Here is a 20,202-nt window from a genome sequence, read left to right as displayed (position 1 = left end):
TGTAGCACAGTAGCTATGAAACCCCAGACTGTAGCACAGTAGCTATGAAACCCCAGACTGTAGCACAGTAGGTGTGAAACCCCAGACTGTAGCACAGTAGGTATGAAACCCCAGACTGTAGCACAGTAGGTATGAAACCCCAGACTGTAGCACAGTAGGTATGAAACCCCAGACTGTAACACAGTAGGTGTGAAACCCCAGACTGTAGCACAGTAGGTATGAAACCCCAGACTGTAGCACAGTAGGTATGAAACCCCAAGACTGTAGCACAGTAGGTATGAAACCCCAGACTGTAGCACAGTAGGTATGAAACCCCAGACTGTAACACAGTAGGTGTGAAACCCCAGACTGTAGCACAGTAGGTATGAAACCCCAGACTGTAGCACAGTAGGTATGAAACCCCAAGACTGTAGCACAGTAGGTATGAAACCCCAAGACTGTAGCACAGTAGGTATGAAACCCCAGACTGTAGCACAGTAGGTATGAAACCCCAAGACTGTAGCACAGTAGGTATGAAACCCCAGACTGTAGCACAGTAGGTATGAAACCCCAGACTGTAGCACAGTAGGTATGAAACCCCAGACTGTAACACAGTAGGTGTGAAACCCCAGACTGTAGCACAGTAGCTATGAAACCCCAGACTGTAGCACAGTAGCTATGAAACCCCAGACTGTAGCACAGTAGCTATGAAACCCCAGACTGTAACACAGTAGCTATGAAACCCCAGACTGTAGCACAGTAGCTATGAAACCCCAGACTGTAGCACAGTAGCTATGAAACCCCAGACTGTAGCACAGTAGCTATGAAACCCCAGACTGTAACACAGTAGCTATGAAACCCCAGACTGTAGCACAGTAGCTATGAAACCCCAGACTGTAGCACAGTAGCTATGAAACCCCAGACTGTAACACAGTAGCTATGAAACCCCAGACTGTAGCACAGTAGCTATGAAACCCCAGACTGTAGCACAGTAGCTATGAAACCCCAGACTGTAGCACAGTAGCTATGAAACCCCCTAAGTACATGTTGTGTTCTTTGACATATAAACAACAAACGCAGCCACAATGAGACAAACTTTCATCTTTAACCAAAGCATAAAATAAACATTTTCACCCCAAATCTCAAAATAATTAACCTAGAGGACTCCCTCCCATCCAATGCATCTATTCTGTAAGTATGGGAAACGATATACACTTCATTATAGCTTACTGAGCAGTAAGACCCAAGTACGCTACATTTGCTATGTGCAATTTTTCTTAAGGCAGCAAAATGCTTTGCTTTATTGTGCAAAATCTACAAAGTACTTATCACAGCCTGCTGGACTATATACAGGATCACAGTCTTAACTCTCCTTCACATATAGACCCATATACAGTAGCTGTGAATGCCACAACATTAATTCTAGTTGTATAATCCCTTTCTAGCCACTCTATCTGCACGCTAGCAGCTGGAGGGAAACACTATTCCGTGTGCTGCCTAGCATACATGCAAAGGAAAATGGTCAGGGGTATTATTGGCTTATTACAAAATATAGTATGTGTTTTTCAAACTTGCTTGATAGATACTTGAACTGGTAAATTTGGAAGTATTGGCAGCAGTCTGAGTTATAGTGTAAACACTTTTCTAACTGTCAGGAACATTTGGGCTGGGGGGATTGGTTCAGGGGGACAGTGGGAACGATCTGGACATAATTAGTAATAGATGAGTGGATTGAACCTTGTGGCCAGGTAGAGAATTTAGTTGGCCTTTTTTCCCATGCTATTTAGTTGAAAGGATAATTTAATAGGTAACTGGTTATTCTTTAGGCTGTTGTGAGCAACCAATCACAGCTCACTAAGACAACCAATTACTGGCCAAATTATTGCTAAGACTGCTATCTAGTAAACATAACCACATCAACACTTTTGCTGATATAGTGCATTACATTATTACACTGGCTATGGCTGATCAAAAACTGTACCTACTTGTAAAATTCTGAGTACTGGAGCTTCTCTCTCCCTCCGCGGCCAAAGAAATGGACAAGCAATGTTGTATTGACGTCAGAACTGTCTGTAGATGGTTCCTGCAAAGTAAAACTACAGTTATCAATCAAAACCAGCTTCTGTGATACATTTGGGATGGTGTAAATTTCAATAAGAACAAAAAGAAAGAAAATGAATAACATAAAATTGAACTCTTGCAAGTAGAAGCTATCAAGGACTTTTACCTAAAGCCAAAAGGCCAGCCTACCCACTAGTCGAGTAATTTATAGTAAGTGGCTACTTTTTCCATTTCAGGACTGATTCACCGGGCTACGCTTGACCCATCTTGGCTGAGAAGTGTAGATTAAGACCCCAATGAATCCATAATTTACATTAAATGGACTTTATTATATTTTAACCTGTGCAACTACATCCGACTTGTAGGGTGTCTTTTGTTGATCCAACAGCTTCCTACAAAATCTCCAGTGGAGTTTAGCCCTTAGTAAAGAAAAAGAAAATCAAACACTTTTCTCTAAAAATATTAATTTTTGTAATGTGTGTACGTAGGTTTTTTTAATCTTTCATAGCTGGTTTTATGTGAAAAAAACAACTGTCCAACAGTGTGAAACATGGCAAAGCAACGTGGCTTGAAATAGTGTGTAGACACTCACTAAAATGAATGGATGAAAGGTTCATTAAGTGAAATTCCTGAGCATATATTAAGGGCAAGGTGCTGAATAGTTCAGGCATGCCAATCTGCCCTCCTCATATAAACAAGATCGTTAGACGTTACGTCAAACAATGACTAATTAAAAGCTGCGGGCTGGCAATTTGTGCCAGTAAAAATGACCTTCTTATCAGGACTTACTTGCCCATCAGGGAGCAAAAAGCATCTTCTCATGCCAATAGTAGTTCTTCATGGAGACAAGCTTTCTTGCAAATTGTTATTAGTCACATGATTTATGGCTTGCTGCTTATGTAAGACACACAATGCTTATTAGATAATACAGCCAGGACTGTGTAGGCTTCATTTCCATTCTTGTAAACTTGCTCCTGTTAACCTCAGATGGGTTCTTATCTAAAGTAATACTTAGTAATTGGTGGGATTTCTGCATATCGCCGAGATTAAGGCCTATCTGCAGATACCACGTTCAAGATGAACTCACTGGCGATGTATGGGTTTTGATATGAAACACCTGCCAAGTATATGAATCCTTGACTATACGTGCCAGCATAATCTTGTTAATTATGTTCTCCACCAGTTACCATTAGAGCTTTATAAATGCACTCTTCCCTGTGCTGGTGTGGAAATTGGAATATCTCCACCGGCAGCGCTGGAAAGGTTTCATTACAGAGCTATGCAGCGTGCCTGCAATCTCTCTCATTAATGAGCTAGATTAGGTCTGCCCAATCAGACGCCCAGTATGGCCAGATCAGTGTTTTGTGAAGACCTGTCAGATGTATAGAGTAATCTGATGCATACTTTAAAAGCTGGGATTGGCACGGTCACAAAAACCAATAGCTCGGTGTTACCACGACCTCTTAAGGTGGTTATAAACCAGCCAAGGTATCTGATCGTCTGTGAGCTGAAATGCGTGCCAAGACGGCTGAGCAGTATAAATAAAATTATTGAAACTGGCTGACTATATCTAGACATGCATAGCCAGCTTTAGACTAATGTTGTAGAAAAACATAAAGATAATCCCTAAAAACCAAGGTCCCAGAGGCACAGTCTATAGAACGTGAGAGAATACTGCGAACAATATAATATCATATAAATGCATCAGGCAGCATTAAAGTCCAGGTACTGCTGGTGTTGTCAATTTGAGAACACAATTTTTAAGAGTCAAATATACAGCAAAGTGGGCACATTTGTCCATAAGAATAGAGACTGCATGATCAACATCTAGTGGGCTAAACACTTTAATTTTAGTAGCTAAAATGTAACTGGACAGCAGGTGAAATACAGACTTCTAAGCACTCTCAAGCATGAAATTCTAGTTTATAGGATATAAGACACTAAATAGACTTAAGGAACTGTAGTGTAGTAAAGGGAATGCTTATGCTGGTACAGTTTAATGGTATCTCTTTGTACCGGCTATTAACAAATGTAGCTTGTTCCTGATTAAAGCTAGTGTACTGTTATGTGGTACTGTTCATTTCTAAATTACACTTTTTACACAGCAAATAATTCACTCTACTATTTCAAATTTTATTCTTGAACCAACAAATGTATTTTTAGCTGTAATATTGGTGTGTAGGCGCCATCTCAGTGCATTGTGCCTGAGTCTGCGCTTTCAGCCAGCGCTACACATTAGAACTGCTTTCAGCTAACCTATTGTTTCTCCTACTCCCATGTAACTGGAGGAGTCCCAAGCCGGACTTGGATTTCTTACTACTGAGTGCTATTCTGATACCTACTGGGAGCTGCTATCTTGCTCCCTTCCCATTGTTCTGCTGATCGGCTGCTGGGTGGGGGGGGTATCACTCCAACTTGCAGCGCTGCAGTAAAGTGTGACTGAAGTTTATCAGAGCACAGGTCACATGGCTGTGGCACCCAGGGAAATGAAGAATATAGCTAGCCTCATGTCAAATGTCAAAGTTAAACACAAAAAAATCTGTTAGTGTTTTTGTAAAACAGATTACAATGCAGGGTTCTGCTGGAGATGCTCTATTAACTGATGCGTTTAAAAAAACCGTTTTCCCATGACAGTATTACTTTAATGTTTTCAAAAAATATTTTCATTCCTGGTTCCTGTTTACTAGTCTTTATATAGCTTCCTTAATGCCCCCGCTATGTTACCTTCACTTATTCTGTAATTGATTCAGCCCTTTCAGGGTTCATTTGAAGCCATAAAAAGTAACTAGGAACCAACTACAGCCAATTGCTTCCAGGTACAGTACATTACACTATACAACTGAACTATGCTACACTACTGGGTAAGGGACAGCATATCACGTCTTGGCATGTCTATGATGCCTCTCCTTCTGTAATCTTTGTAACCCACCCATAGCCTGAATTTATGGAGTGATCTAATGTGAGAGGTGTGGTTTAGACTAATGGTAAACATGGCATATTCTTCTTTACCATTTGTAAAGCACCAAACCTGGCCATGGAGCCTGTTGTTGGTTTTTATGGAAACAGTCACCACTAAAAAAAACTCCAGCAGATAATATACTGTGTGCACAGGGGCGGACACTGCCTATTCAGCTTCTTCAGACCTAATCAGGTTCAAAATTCCTGTTGGGGCAAGGAACTAACCGGCCTCTTCCAACAGCCTGCATTATGAACTGATTGTTGGCCTAAGAGCCAAACAACTGGATCAGCCTGATGTAGCCCACATAGGTGGCCATATCAGACAAAGATATGAGTGGATCTTCAGGCGTTTGGTGTCCATACAATGGCTGACCTTAATGGCATGAGCAGCTTTAATGACAGGAGATGCCTATATGCCAGGCTGATCAGTATTCTCATTGTATTTCCCCAATGTCCAGTAGGTTTGCTGGGTAAAATTGGGTTAAAATGCTACAAAATGCCAGTTTAACAACCATATTGATGTTACCATGTCACTGGTGGCAAAATACATAGTCTTCCATTAAATGCTTGAACTCATGTGCACTTCTATTTGGCCACCAGTCGCAGCAACATCAGCCACAAAGGAGTCCCCTGTTAGACTGGACATCATGGTAACCACAAGAATGCAATTGTACGTTTATTCCGTAACATTTTAAATTGCCTATTTTCATTCCTTGCGGATAAACATGTATGTTTTATTATCTCACAAAGAAGAGTTGATCGGAAAGTGTGGTTAAACTAAATCCTAACCATCTCTGAGCCAATCCTGTTTAAACAAACTGCTGGCACCCACTGGATAAATATTGATATACCGAAGCATTTCAACCCCTTAAATCCGAAAATGCAACATTTTATTGTTGACGGCTGATGCGGGCACCCATTCTACACACGGCTGAAAAATAGGAGGGTTGGAAAGTGAAGCAGCTAGAGAGAAAACATCCCGTGAAATGCTTCACATTTGCTGACTTGTATACAGGGGGCAAATAAACAACAAAGAACACGCTTCTTTTAGCATCTGTCCCTCTCCAAAGCTAAACCCACACAATGTGCTTGGGATTTCGGTTTATCCTTTCACCACTAGCTTTGTGGCATTCTTTGAACACAACAAACACATGGAGACTTTTTTTTGTGGGGTGGGAAGGAAGGGGGGAGCCACTGGGATTTCAACAGAACTATTCTTATGATATCTAAATAACCTCTGTGTCTTTTATGCTACTGAAGAGGTAAGATGAAAGATGAGAATCTTTCCATAAGACTTAATACAAATGGTTATTTAGCTTTCAGCATAGGATGTAACCAGACCCATTAAGCCGGAGTTCCCTTCAAGCTTATTGCATATGTGAAATTTAAAGTGTTCTACAGTCTGACTGGCAACTATTTTTTGGCTTTTAAAAATATGAACATTTACATTTTCAATGGGTTACTTTGGAATCCTCTGAACACTTAGAAGGGCCCAGGTACATCCGCTGGTACAGTCCCTGCACTGTTCCTGCAGTCATTTGCACATAAAAACACTTTTATTAAAGGTACTTACGTCAAAATGTGCGCCTTGCACTTTCCTATAGTTGTGCTCAGTCCTTCCTACTTTCTGTCCAAAATGAAGCCTATTGAAGCAAAGGAACCCTGGTGTTACCATCACCTCCAGGGTTCCCTCAGCACCCTGTGTCAATCACCGCAGTTCAGTTGCACCAAAGGAAACTGGGCTCACTCTCACGCCAAACACTGGAAATGATGCCAAGCAGATTTAGAAAATATTTGGTACAACTGTGGCTGATTTGCATCAAAGTGTACAGTTGCGTTTAATTTTGGCAAAGTGGGCACAACTGTGGTAGGAGTAGTGCAACTGCCTCAAGAGCATCTTCCCTTTGTGGCTGTAATAATGCCGAGAAAAAAAACACGACATTTGCACTTAAAATTGCCCTTTGCTTACTGCACTTGCGGGCATACATGTGCCCTAAAGCACAGAATTCCTACTGGTACCCATAGAGCAGGGGGCCAAACAGAGTGGGCAAAACCCATAGGGTCACAGTTATTCACAGAAAGGCTGAATAAAAATGAGAATAAACACAAGAAAGATGTAGGGATGCCTGTTAACCCCTTATTTGCTTTACCGAGTTCATTATAGACTAAGCTCATACATACAGGGGCAAGATTCATTTGCTTAAGATGAGCAATACTCACAAGCATGTCAAGAATTTGACAATTTGGCATTTTTCATGCCATGCCATCCCTGACACCTATGTGGGGGCATTAGGAATGAATGAATTAGGCTTGGCTGAACTCTATTTTGTATTTTGCTTTATGATCTTGCCGCCACTTTGTGTTGCCAGTAAACACACAGCATGACATGGCATTTAAAAGTAATATGGTAGAGCCTCCACAGATGCTTCTCTGACAGCTGACACCATATGATTTACTTTCTGCAGCGGGCAAGAGGTTAACGTAAGGTACCAACATCACAGAATCCCAAATCCTTATTGTCATCATGTATCTTATTAAGAAAAGCAGATCAAGGATAGACTGCTAACATGGCCCATCTCTTGGTGCAATCAGAAAGAGTTGTGCTGGGTTAGAGGGAGCTGCTCCTTTAGTCATTAACTGCCCAAGCAAATCTTGAGAACCAGCAGTCACTGGCAGCAGTCTACGCAGGGTGGGTTCCTCCTGTATAGGGAATTTATATCCTCCTGTTCCGTCAGGCATAGAGCAGGGGGGTTAAAGGAAAGGACTGTTTTTAAAACCACTTTCCCCCCAATAAGCTGCTAAAAGAAGAACCCTAGTGCAAAGTTTTGGCGGTATTTCATTCACTTGCTCTTCTTTTCCACAAAAATTCATACAATTTGTTTCTGGAGTCCAAAGCAGTGAATAAGCCAGCCTTGGCTTGCATGGATTAATTTTAGACAACATTTCTAAATAAAGCCTATGTATTAAGCAAAGATTTAAAGAATGCAAGGCTGTATTAGCATGTCCAATGTTTTAAACCTATATTTGTACTCCCATCTCTAACCATGACTCAAAAATTCCCTGTCTTTTGTGTTTCGCTAAAACTCTTGGCGGATGAGCAGCGCATTCTTGTAATAACACTTCTAAATTGGAGATGATGTGAGCGATCACAAGGAAGCCGAACAGCGTGCAGCTCTCCAACACACTGATGGGAAAGAGACACATATAAACAATACCTATCTTGGCTTATCTTAGATGACAAAGCCTATCCCTACATTTATAATAAATACGCACCAACTTGTTTGCTGCTCTCTTTATCAGCTGAAATTCCAAGGTGGGATTGGCACATTTCCAAGCACAATCTTAGTGGGAGTAACAGATCAGTTTTAAATTCTACAGAACACAAACCTTCTTTGAATCACAGAAAATACCCTGTCAGTGCTGCTTAGAGAACTCTGCCTGGCTCCACGGAACTCTAACCTTAAATGAACGTGCAGCCTTTGTGCTTTGTGGGAAGTTTCACTCATTGAGAGAAATATTCCTTCTTTTCTGCACAATGAAACTGATCACTTTACTTTGTCTCTTATACAGCAAATTGCTTTAAAGGACATGTACACCCTACATTTTTCTACATTTATAAAGTTTGGGCACATTTCCCCCACCCACACTGCACATTTGTACTGGATATATCCTGTCTGTTTGCCAGCACCATTGCATTTTTCTAAAACAAACAGAAGCTTTCACCCGACAGCCATTTTGCCCAGCAGAGTGCACAGCTAGAGCAGAGTTTCTATGGAAGCCAACAATGCCTTTTCTTCATTGGCTGCTAGACTGGATGGTTTTGGTAACCAAAGCTGAGGAGAAACTGAGCATGCTCAGTAGCCAAGAGCCAACGTGAATTCCTAAGGGAGGGGGCAAGTGGGTTAGAGGAGGAAAAGGGTGCAAAGCATGATGTCCCTACAAGCAGGAATCTTGGGGCCCAAAGAGATGTCAAAAGCCCATGGCCAGTGGAACACTGGGAATTCGTGAATTAATAAGCAACTGCTTTATATATAAATCTGCCCTGCTATGTCCTGTAGTGCTGCTGGACTCATACTGCTAGCATTGGCAGACGGGTTAGTTGCCCATATATTTTTTTTTACAGAAAGTTCTCCATAGTTTTGTGTATGTGTAATATGACCTTATGCTTGCAGCAGTTCAAAAACAACTCATTTGTAACCCAACTTGACCAAGATGCCAGGAATTCAATAGGGGTGCAACCCGGGAACACAAAGGACCAATCACCTAAAAAATGGCAGAATATATATTCAGTTGTTATGGAACTCTGTCTTGGGGCCCTGAAATTTATTCCATCGTTCCATCAGCAATCATGACTGTATGTACGACTAGATGAAGCAGGGCTTTACATATAACTTGTTCCATGCAGTTTATATTTAGAGACCTACATTGTTTTGAGATACTTTTCCTTTAATTACTTCATTTCACATAGACTAAAGGTACCAGAGAGTGCTTTGTGTGTTTGGTTAGGCATGACTAGTATGTCAGGAAGGTAACAGTATTTTACTTATATCATCATTATAGATTCTGCAGATATTCTCCTACTGTACTATTGGAATACTGGATCACAAGGCCTTTCACACCCCCTGCTTAGATATGTGACACAAATTAGAATGCCCCCAAACATGGTCGGCTCTAAAGGGACGCCTGTTAGCCTGGGACACACCAAAAGAGAAAGCAAATGTAAGCATGTAGGACAAGCAGAAGAAATAAAAAAACTATATCAAAGATGCAACCAGTTGGTTTTCACAAAAAGAATAAATAAATCCTTTGCTGCATCTGAAAATAAATGCAGGATTCCATTAGGGATAAACAACGCTATAAGTATATTTAGGCGCATTCTTGCAGATGATCACAAAAAGCAGCAGTTGGATTATATGAACAATGTGTAACATTCTATAAGAGACTTGGGCTTGAAGTATATAAGAGAATTTATGACCGAGCTTTATATTTATACTAGTAATACAAATAAACATTCATTGCATCCGATTCATGAGCTAAATTGAGCAGCAAAAAGCTTATTCTTGGGATGCTCTCGACAATGGAGTCAGTCATTAAATGTAACTCAATGCAACTAAATGTAATACCTTGGTACGATGCAACATCTGTACATGGACTCTCTTCTTTATATATAACACATATATTATCAAATAATGAATTATTGGGATCAGCATCAAGCATTTTTGATAAATAAGAATAAAACAGTAGCTTGTACTTGATTCCTAATAAGATATAATTAGATATAATTAATCCTTATTGGTGGCAAACCAATCATATTGGGGTTAATTAAGGTTTAAATGATTTTTTAATAGACCTAAGGTATAAAGATCCAAATTACAGAAAGATCCCTTATTCGGTGCTGTTTGTAGCTGACAGCAAGTCTCCAGTGGTGGCTGGGGAGATTTTTCTTTCCTTGCAAAAATATTTTATTATATAGGCACCTGTGGGCCGCTCCCCAAGTGCCTATATATAAAAACGGCCCTGCCCTTATATGGGGAAAACCTAAGGTCCTAAGAATTCTAGATAACAGGTCCCTTACTTGTACTATAAAATTAAATGGTGTTAAAGTCTACAGGGCACAAAGCTGTAAGCAGGTTTCTTCCTGGCAGACTACTTGTGAATAACTTTGGCATTAAGATTTTCCCTTATGGTAGGTGGTTAATCTGCCTAACCTATGGAAATATTAGGCTGGGGCTCTTTTACTTTGTGATATTTCTGGAACATTTGGCCATGAGTAGCCAATAACCTGCCTGTATGTTATTTGTATGGGAGGAAACTAAAGTACCCAGAGAAAAACCCACTCGGACACTGGGAGTAAATACAAACTTGCAGATGGTGCCCTGGCTGGAATTGTAGCTAGGACCCCTGGGCTGCAAGGCCTCAGTGCTAACCATCGCACCACTGTGCATATATACACAGATGGTGAATTTCTTCTACAGTGAACATTCTTATGCCAAAAGAAGCAGTATCATTAATATTATTATATTGTTGCCTTAGAAAAGCCCAGTTGCATTCATACAAACCTGCTGAAAATGTTGTATGTGCCAGAGCATATTAACAAAATATTATTATTATTATTATTATTATTATTATTATTAACAAAAATAAAGACAGAAACACAAGTGTGTTGTTAAGCTATTGGGGATTCTAGAAAGAAGAGAAGAGCAGTGAAAACAGTCTCAGCGGGCCCTGGGCATTGAAGAGGAATAAAGCGTCTCGAGGATGCACTTCAGTTAAGAGGATGTTCCTGTTTTGGTTTGAGAGCAGTCAGGCCCGGACATCGGAAAGGCCACATATCCTGTAGCTGCCTACTTTGGCTAAAGTGGAACTACTTAGGAGACTTAGGACTTTTAAGTGCAAAACAGACAATATAAAATCTCTTCCTTAACAAGTCCAGATATGAGTGACTGTGTAAATAGAATTAAAAAAAAAAAAAAAAAACATTTCAGAAATCTCATTACGGTTACAGTATGTAACCGGGCACGGGCAAGGCTGGCAGCGCGTTATTGCACAATACAGGAAATACAGTATGTAGACAATATAACAAAGAAACATAATGAATTATATGGTCGGTGAGAAAGGCACCTGGAGCATCCACCAAGGCCAGACGTATAGCAGCCATGTTATAAACTGAAAAAGGTATGGATAAATGTATTAATAAAACTGTATGTGATCCAAGGGATACTTTCAACTGATAGTATAGAAAAAGTATAGAAAAAATCCTAGTAAGGTATGTAGGTTCGATTCGTGGTCCCAATCTCATCAGTAACATTAAATATATCTCACAGTTCACTGGCTGTTTAAATTAAACACACTGCAATGTCCCAGGCATTGCCTGTACTTGCCCTAAAGGCGTTGTGTATAAAGTATGAATAAAACCAAATAATCTGGCATCACAGAAACTGTTTTTTTTTTTTTTTAATACATGCTTTATTGGAGTCTACCCAAGAATAATTTTGTAAAGGAATAAATTGCATAGAAAGCTATTCTTTAAAGGACAAAAAAGCCAATACACTGAGGGGGGTGCAGGGAACCTCCAGAGTGTTAAATTGTAGGGATGCACCAAATCCAGGATTCGGTTCGGTATTCGCCCATCGGATCCTACTTAGCATATGTAATTAGGGTTCGGATTCAGTTCGGTATTCGGCCGAATCACTAGGGATGGATTCGGGGGTTCGGCCGAACCCAAAAAACTGGGTTTGATGCACCCCTTTTAAATTGGTAACTTTTCAGTGGACTAGTCGTGCTGTTCAAATTGCAAAAAAATTGCTGTGTTGTGCTGCCATCTTTTTAGTATTTCCCAAGGCCCCCTTGCAGTTTCAGACGTGTCAACTTGTGCCTGCATTGTATAATAAACTTGAAAAATGTCTAAAAAGAAAAGTCTAAAAGTCTGAAGAACTGGAATCCTTGGGAACTACTATTTTTTTTTCAGAACAGGAGAACTGGTCCTGGGAAAAGATTCCCTGGTCCCTAACATACTGGCACCCCTAGTGTATTACCTTCTCTTGCTCTTTAAGATATCACAAATTATACAAATAAGGATTTTCAATACTAGGGGGTCTCAATAAAGTGGGTGTGAGTCTTCCATAAAACTCTAAGAGACTTCTTCTAAAATGAGAATAAGGAATGAAGCTAAGCTTGCCCATAGCCCATCATACAAGAACGCATACAGCCTGGGTAAGGGACTACAGGTATGGGATCCGTTATCTGAAATGCCTTATCCAGAAAGTTTTGAATTACAGGAATTTAATCAAATTATTAAAAATATTTCCCTTTCTCTGTAATAACAAAACAGTAGCTTGTATTTGAGCCCAACTAAATATATAGATATAATTCATCCTTACAAAAACAATCCTACTGGGTTTATTTAATGTTTAAATTATTTTTAGCAGCCTTACGGTATAGTGATCCAAGTTATGGAAAGACCCCTTATCTGGGAAACCCAAGGAAACAAGCATTCTGGATAATAAATTTTATACCCATATAACATGTTTCAGATAAATACAAATTGCCAAGAATCTAATGCAGAGAAACAAGTTGCAGAAGTTGAGCTCCCCACAATATACATTAAATAATGCATGGAAAATAATTTAAAGAGCTCAAACCTTGACATTTCATAATTTGCTTTACCACTAGAGCCAATGTAACCTTAGAGAGTAAAAGCATTTTTTTCTTGGACACATTCATGTTGGAGGAGAGCAACAAATGATAAATACCAGTATCTAGTATAAGTACTTAGCAAGTCCAGTTGCTCTACATTTAATCATTGAAGTCGTTTCTGTAGTAGACATATGGTGTTGAAGGCCCCCGCCTCTGTTTAGGGATGGTTTCTCCACTTTAACAAGAATAGCCTCTTTTACACCTCTTTCAAACCAGCGGCCGTTTTTGTCCAAAATTTGGACTTTGCTATTCTAAAAGAGACTATTTGTGGTGAAGTGGAGAAACCATCTCTAAACAGAGGCGGGGGCCTTCAAAACCATCTGTCTGTTACATACAATACTGTTCTAACATCTGTACCCCAACGGTTTCTGAATTCTTCACACATCCATTCATGCAACACTAACAAGTAACACCTGTATCTATAAATTGCATCACACCATGGTAATCCCATGGTAATAACCTCTCTGAAGAGTTACAATGTGCCATTGTGATTGGATTAGTGGAAGAGTACATATGCTGAGGACTTTCCATACCAGTCAGTTGAACTGAAGAAGCTGCTCGGATGAGTAGTGAAACGTATTCAATGATTACTTAGCAAGTCCAGTTGCTCTAGATCCACATATAGTCATATGATAAATACCAGGGTATGAAAAGCCTAGAAATTTGATTTGTATAATTTCTCACCCATAGAATCTGGCAAAAATGATAAAACAGAATGATCTGGCTATAAAGGAACAGTAGCAAAACCTGTTCTGCTCTAAGAACCCCCCCCCCCAATCACCTGTGTAGATGTTACACCTCCAGGGCTCATCTTCATGTCTTCTTTATGCCCAAGAATTCTTTGTAACTGCAAAATGGAATAAAGATATATTTCAGTATCCACATAAGCCAACCTCTGTAGCTTGCAGTGCATCTATCAGTTCTATATATGTTACAGCAGTGCAGTATTCATTTGGGGTTCATCTGTGATATTCATCCATTATGCCCAACTGGACATAATAATTAAAACAAGGCAAACAGATGGTTCTAAAGCAATTTTTGGATTGCGGTGCTGCTTGAGAACATAATTTGAGTTCCCCTTGAAAAAAATTTAATGGCATAGTTGGCCTTTAGGTTAACTTTTAAGATGATGAAGAAAGTAATATTCTGTGAAAATTTGCAATTGGTCTTCATTCATAATGTTTTAGTGTTTTTTTAATGATTTAAATTTTTGTTTAGTAGCTCCCAAGTTTGGAATTTCAGCAGTCTCCTGGTTGCTAGGGTTAAATACTGTATATCCTAGCAACAAGGCAGTGGTTTGAGTGAGAGACTGGAATATTAATAGGAGAGGGCCTGCAAAGGAGTAATACAAAGTAACAATAAATGGTAGCCTCACATAGCAATAGTTTTTGGGATACTGGGGGTCATTTAAAAGTTGAAAGAAGCAGTAGAGGAAGGCATTTAAGTATTACAAAAACTTAAAAATGAAGACCAATTGACCAATCCCTTGGAGGGATACTGCCATATCAAGCACTGATATGTCAAACACTGGCCTTCTTCATGCAGAAACAGCTCATGCGATCTACAACCCCACATTGCACCCCAATGCCCCCACATTGCACCCCATTGCCCCCCACCAGCCCCACAAAGCTGACATATCCTGTATCTAACAGCACTTGTTTCTGCATTAAACTGTCATAGCTTGATCAGAACTAATTTCTGACTGACTCACTATTGCTTTGAAGCAATTTAGCACCAACATTAGCGAATGAGCCCCATTAAAACAGAAAAGTACTGCAAGCCCATGCCACTGGCCCTGTAACATACTCACAGTGGATAGAGAGTAGATAATCACAGTTACAGCTAGGATGGCTCTTTATTTTTATTACCATTAGCGTCTTCCAGTTCTACTGATTAACATATTTGTATAGTAATTGCATTTTACATGCTGCAGCCCTTAGAAAAAGTCATTTAGTTGAAAAAGCACCTACCTTCTGAAACCGTCAGTCCTTACATGAGCAGCAAGAATAAAAATTGGCTTATGAGTAACTTGTTTTGAAATTTAAAATGCAAATCCACATGGTAAGCATTCATGGAAGCTGGAGATGCTTTATTGGTCACAGTCACATTTTATTATTCACTAATACAGCTAATTACTTGCACCTACCTCCAGCTCCTAATGTGGGCTATACCTGGAACTGTACACAGGCTGCATAGCAAAATGTGAATTTGATTTACAAAACATATTTATAAAACTATGGAGTTACACAGTGGAAGTCACTTAATAGTTATAACTTAATAGCTAACATGGACAAATTTGTCCCAGAACAATCCAGTAATCTGATGTTTGCTTCCATTTATACTCCATTTCCAAAGTATCCATCCCCCTTATTCACACAAGCAGTTGGGCTTATGCAAAAAGCTGCATAAACACTATCTGAACTTCCAGGAATAAATATAAATGTAATTTTTTACACAGATGCTGCAGGCACCATTTCCTACCACCCTTAGGCTCATTCAACCCCTCCCTCACCTTGTTCCATTTTGAAGTGATGGATTTTGCTTTCCAAAGAATTTGAGCACTACCCGCTATGGAGAACAGAGGGACTTGAAGTCCAAGAATCCATTACTTTACAATAGAACAAGGTGAGGGAGGTGTTGCATTACACTGCGAGCCTAAGTGGCATTTGGAAATAGTTTGCAAGAGTAAAACGGCTTCCATTCAGTCTGGTGGATCATGTTTGTCTGAGTCGAAAAAAAAATACATTTATATTTTATCTACATAAGCCCAACTGCATGAGCTCGTATCATGCCTTTAAGAGCACAAGGACCAGAAAACCTAAATGCTGCTCAAAGGAGAACTAAAGCTTAACATGGGAGAGCAGTAATGGTGTATGTTTTGGGCTTGTGTACCAGCTTAATGCAACCACAGCCCTGTAGCAGTGAAGATCTTTGCCTTTGAAGATGCTCCATATCTTTGCTCTGTGCCAGTTACCTGAACATAGAGACTGACATACAACATACTGCATATATAGAATATAAATGACATGATACAAGGCTGAATAGCAATTCATTCAGATTCATGTCAAATTGCAGCTCAGAAACCAATGCAATTTGCATCAGGATTTAATAAGCAGCCCTGTAGAATCAGCTTGTGTGACAAATCATGCCAAGGGATTTCAAAATAATGTTTGCTTCAATTTCAATATATTATTGGACCAGGGCAATATCTTCACATTTCACCACATAATCATACTGTATATCACTTGTGCACTGCTGCAATGTCTCCTATGTACAGAGGAAAACCCCCAGTCTGACTCTTGATGTTGCTTGTGCCCCAGTGTGATTGGCTGAATATAACCCTGTGTGCAGCATGAGGTGAGGATCTCTTTAAGCGTTGTGGCTAATACACTCCTGTGCTTTGGAGACAACCTTATATGTATATAAATATGTGGTATGCCCATTATATTTAACTATCTTCAAATGTTAGTGTTGAAGGCCATTTGTAACTGAAAGTGGGTCTGTGTGGAGGTGCTGGGTGGTTGTTTGTCTCTCTGGATGTGGACCATTTCATCATAACCTATATCAGCGTATAGAGTCAAATGGAAAAAACATAAAACATTAACAACTTACAGTCTATTGGCAACCACTATGTAATATATTCTCTGCAGTTGACTCCTAGGTGCACAGATTATCAGTTTAATAGCAATTTCCATCAGTAGAGGAATGCACGAGAGCCGTGTTTATGACACAAGGCTTTGAATGAAGCAATCGTGAAAACAGCAACCGCAGATTTTTGTTCAGATCATGGTTAATATTGCAATTTGTATGTGGATTACTGATGCTTGGGATGTCAGTCAGGACCTGGAGTGGAAATCACTTTATGGATCAAGCACTGACATCATTGGCACGGCAATTTCCCAGCCTTCCCGCCTGCTTCGTAGTGTTCATTTCAGTGCGTGTATCCCACCTCAGACATGATAATGACTGCACTTTGGTTAATTCACTATTTACAGCTCTGCATTTGTTAGCAGGACTCCAAGAGAATTATGAAATAAGCAGGAGCGGTGTTTCACATAATCCCTCAGCAGAAAGTCTTCTCGGAGTTGGCTCCACGATCCTTGCGTCTCTCAGTACAGGGATTACAAAGCAATTATGAAACAACTGTTATGTGGTTATGGGCATGACATTCTTCCAGTACAGATTTCCTGAATCACAAAATGTTCAGGAGCTGCTGGGGAATAACTGGGGGAATACATACTATGAGGGCCCCTTACCTTAAAAAATTCTCTCTTCTCAACCTGCTCGTTGCCATCCGTATCCAGCATATTAAATGCTATGCGGAAACCAGTTTGTGGTTCTGGAGGGGGAAACATGCCAAATGTAAAAGATATCAGAAGCAGTAGGGAATATATTTAAAAAGATAAACATACAAAAACTAATCCTAACTTTCTGCCTACCCAAAAGTGGGAATGTTGCCAGGTTACCAAAATAATAGGGGCACCCATAGTTATCCATGAGCTTTTCTACTCGGTGAAAATTGAATTCAGTTTACCCAGCTTCCCCAAAACCTGGGATTTCATGATTCCAATTTAATGGGTGGTGCCCCTTGTACATTCATGTCCCATCAGTCCTCTAGAACAGGGATCCACACTTTAATGTAAAATTAGAGGGTGCCAAATAAGGGCAGTGATTGGCTATTTGGTAGCCCCTATGTGGAGTGGCAGCCTATGAGAGGCTCTGTTTGGCAGTACACCTAGTTTTTATGCACCAAAACTTGCCTCCCATCCATGAATTCAAATAAGCACCTGGTTTGAGGCCACTGAGAGCAACATCCAAGGGGTTGGGGAGCAACATGTTACTCACGAACCACTGGTTGGGGATCACTGCTCTAGAAGTCTCTCAGGCATAAAGCCAAGGGAATAATTAAAATAATAAAGGGTATGGGCCTGCATCTTTATTTATAGGGTTGCCACCTCTAGGAAGTTACAACACTAGCCGAGGCTAGGGTTCCTGCCTTTATTGAAGAACTGTAAGAGCAGGAGCTGGAGGTGTCCCTGCAAGGGGGTGGATTGTGCAGTAAATGGGTGGAGCTATGACATCACAGGGGGCAAGGTCATAAGAGCCAGAGGGCAGAGTTGTGTAGCATGCATCAGCTGTGGATTTGGCGAGTAGTAATGGGAGAAAGGGCGGATCAGAGGGTGGATTGTGTAGTTATTACAAATTTACCAGCATGTAAATTGCCGATAAATTTGTAATACCAGCTAGTCTGGTGAAATACCAACCACTGAGCCATGTGGCAAGCTAGCTGAAGCCCATAAGGGGGTGGGACTATAACATAAGGGCAAGTTTAATGATGCAAATGGGGCAGAGCCATGATGTCACTGGCCTAATTGTAAGGAAATTTTGTGAGTTAAGCAGCACTCTGTGGGCTAAATGGGAGCTCAGAAAGGGGATATGAGCGAGTCAGGTGAAGAACTAGATATTATAATTATTTATAATAAATAGATTATTATAAATAGATATTATAGCAAATATACTGCTGGTGTATTTGTACTACCGGCCCCGGCAGGTATTTTACCAGCCTTGTACTTGACTGTATCCAAGCTGTATAAAACCGTGTTGATTTAAAAACTATCCTATTTTTAAAAATGATTTTTATTAACTGTATGGCACAACATTCCACATTGTGGAAAGAGCCCAGGCCCCAGGCCTTCCATATAACAGTTGCCTACCTGTGATATTTTCATCCCCTATGTTGTGTTCTTCTCTGTTAGACCTTACTAACCTGAGAGCAGCTCATGTGACTCTTTATTATACTGTAAGTATTCAAGATGACAGATACTGTTCTAAATTACCTCTGAACATACGCCAGAATGTTTATTTGATACATTTTTAATTTGTCTTAAGATTGCTATTTCTGGTGAACTCCAACAACCTACAGCAAAAGCCTGAAAGGAAAAGCTGCTGCAACGTCCAATGTAAAGAACATTCTCTCTTGAAATTAACTTTTTTTTTTTTTTTTTTTGTGTTGATGGAATGTTGTTCTAAGATTTTGCAGAGATTGGCTGCATTCTGGTGCCTCTTGAGCCAAGTGAACTGGATCGGTATGAAATATAACTCCCCGGCAAAGACAGAAGATGTCTGTTTTTAACAAGGGAATTAGAATCTGTTGCAAAGAAAAAAAAAAGTGCAGGCTCACAGAAGTTCCGACTGCGTACTCACTGCCAGCCCATTCATTTTCTGAAACACAAATGGATAGAGAGAGGAGCAAGGTGCTTGTGGCACAGCCCTAGGGATGCGACTGCTGCATTTCAGTATTCATTTCACTCATTTGCCCTATGATTGGTAGAGCTTATCCCTTGTATTTCATTTGTTGCTTAAGTGTTGGGAGAAAAATGAACACTTAGAATTTTAACATTTATTTGTTTCAACTATTTTGTGACATTATGTTCTGTTTCCCAGAAGGCATATAAATCAGTGGTGTAACAATAGAGGAAGCAGACGCCATGGTTGCAGGGAGCCTGGGCCACTGGGTCTGCTTCTTCTATTTCTCCATATAAAATCACCACCACCTGTCTGGCAAGGGTGTAGTTTCTTCACTGATCTAAATGTTCCAATAAGAAAAAAAAAAGATGGCACCTATATGGTATCAGCTCTATAAGCAGGAATACCGACAGATGGAAGTGATGCAGAACACTAAAGGCACTTGTTCGGTAGGCTACACCATATCATGCCATAAAAAGTTAGAAAAGAGTCTATATAATTCCAAGATTAGTCTTAAACTTGCTATTATATGGAAAAAAGCTCATATATGTAAGGATCTTTCCATAATTTGGATCCCAATACATAATAAAAATCACCTGTTTGGGAGATGACTTTCCCGTAATTCAGAGCTTTCTAGCTAACAGATCCCTTACCTGTACTCCTACCGTTGCTATTACAGTTTAATTATAGTGCCAACATATTCCTCAGCACTGTACAATAAATGAAGCCTACATGTGACATGCGTGTTTGAAAACCAGGCAT

General features: G+C 40.0%; 1 protein-coding gene across 1 annotated transcript in view; it reads right to left on the bottom strand.

Annotated features, from left to right (window-relative positions):
* micu2 (mitochondrial calcium uptake 2) overlaps positions 1-20,202 on the bottom strand; it is a 154,879-nt gene that overhangs the window by 13,212 nt on the left and 121,465 nt on the right. Inside the window, exons 6-8 of the mRNA XM_002940749.5 lie at positions 17,451-17,533; positions 13,976-14,041; positions 1,965-2,062 (exon numbers count right to left, since the gene is read on the bottom strand). Coding sequence (XP_002940795.2) covers positions 1,965-2,062; positions 13,976-14,041; positions 17,451-17,533 — 247 coding nt within the window. The remainder of the gene's footprint in view (positions 1-1,964; positions 2,063-13,975; positions 14,042-17,450; positions 17,534-20,202) is intronic.

The sequence above is a fragment of the Xenopus tropicalis genome, chromosome 2 (genome assembly GCF_000004195.4).
Source record: "Xenopus tropicalis strain Nigerian chromosome 2, UCB_Xtro_10.0, whole genome shotgun sequence".
Lineage (NCBI taxonomy): Eukaryota > Metazoa > Chordata > Amphibia > Anura > Pipidae > Xenopus > Xenopus tropicalis.
Note: the sequence above shows the minus strand (reverse complement) of the source record. Positions and strands in the feature narration are given on the sequence as shown.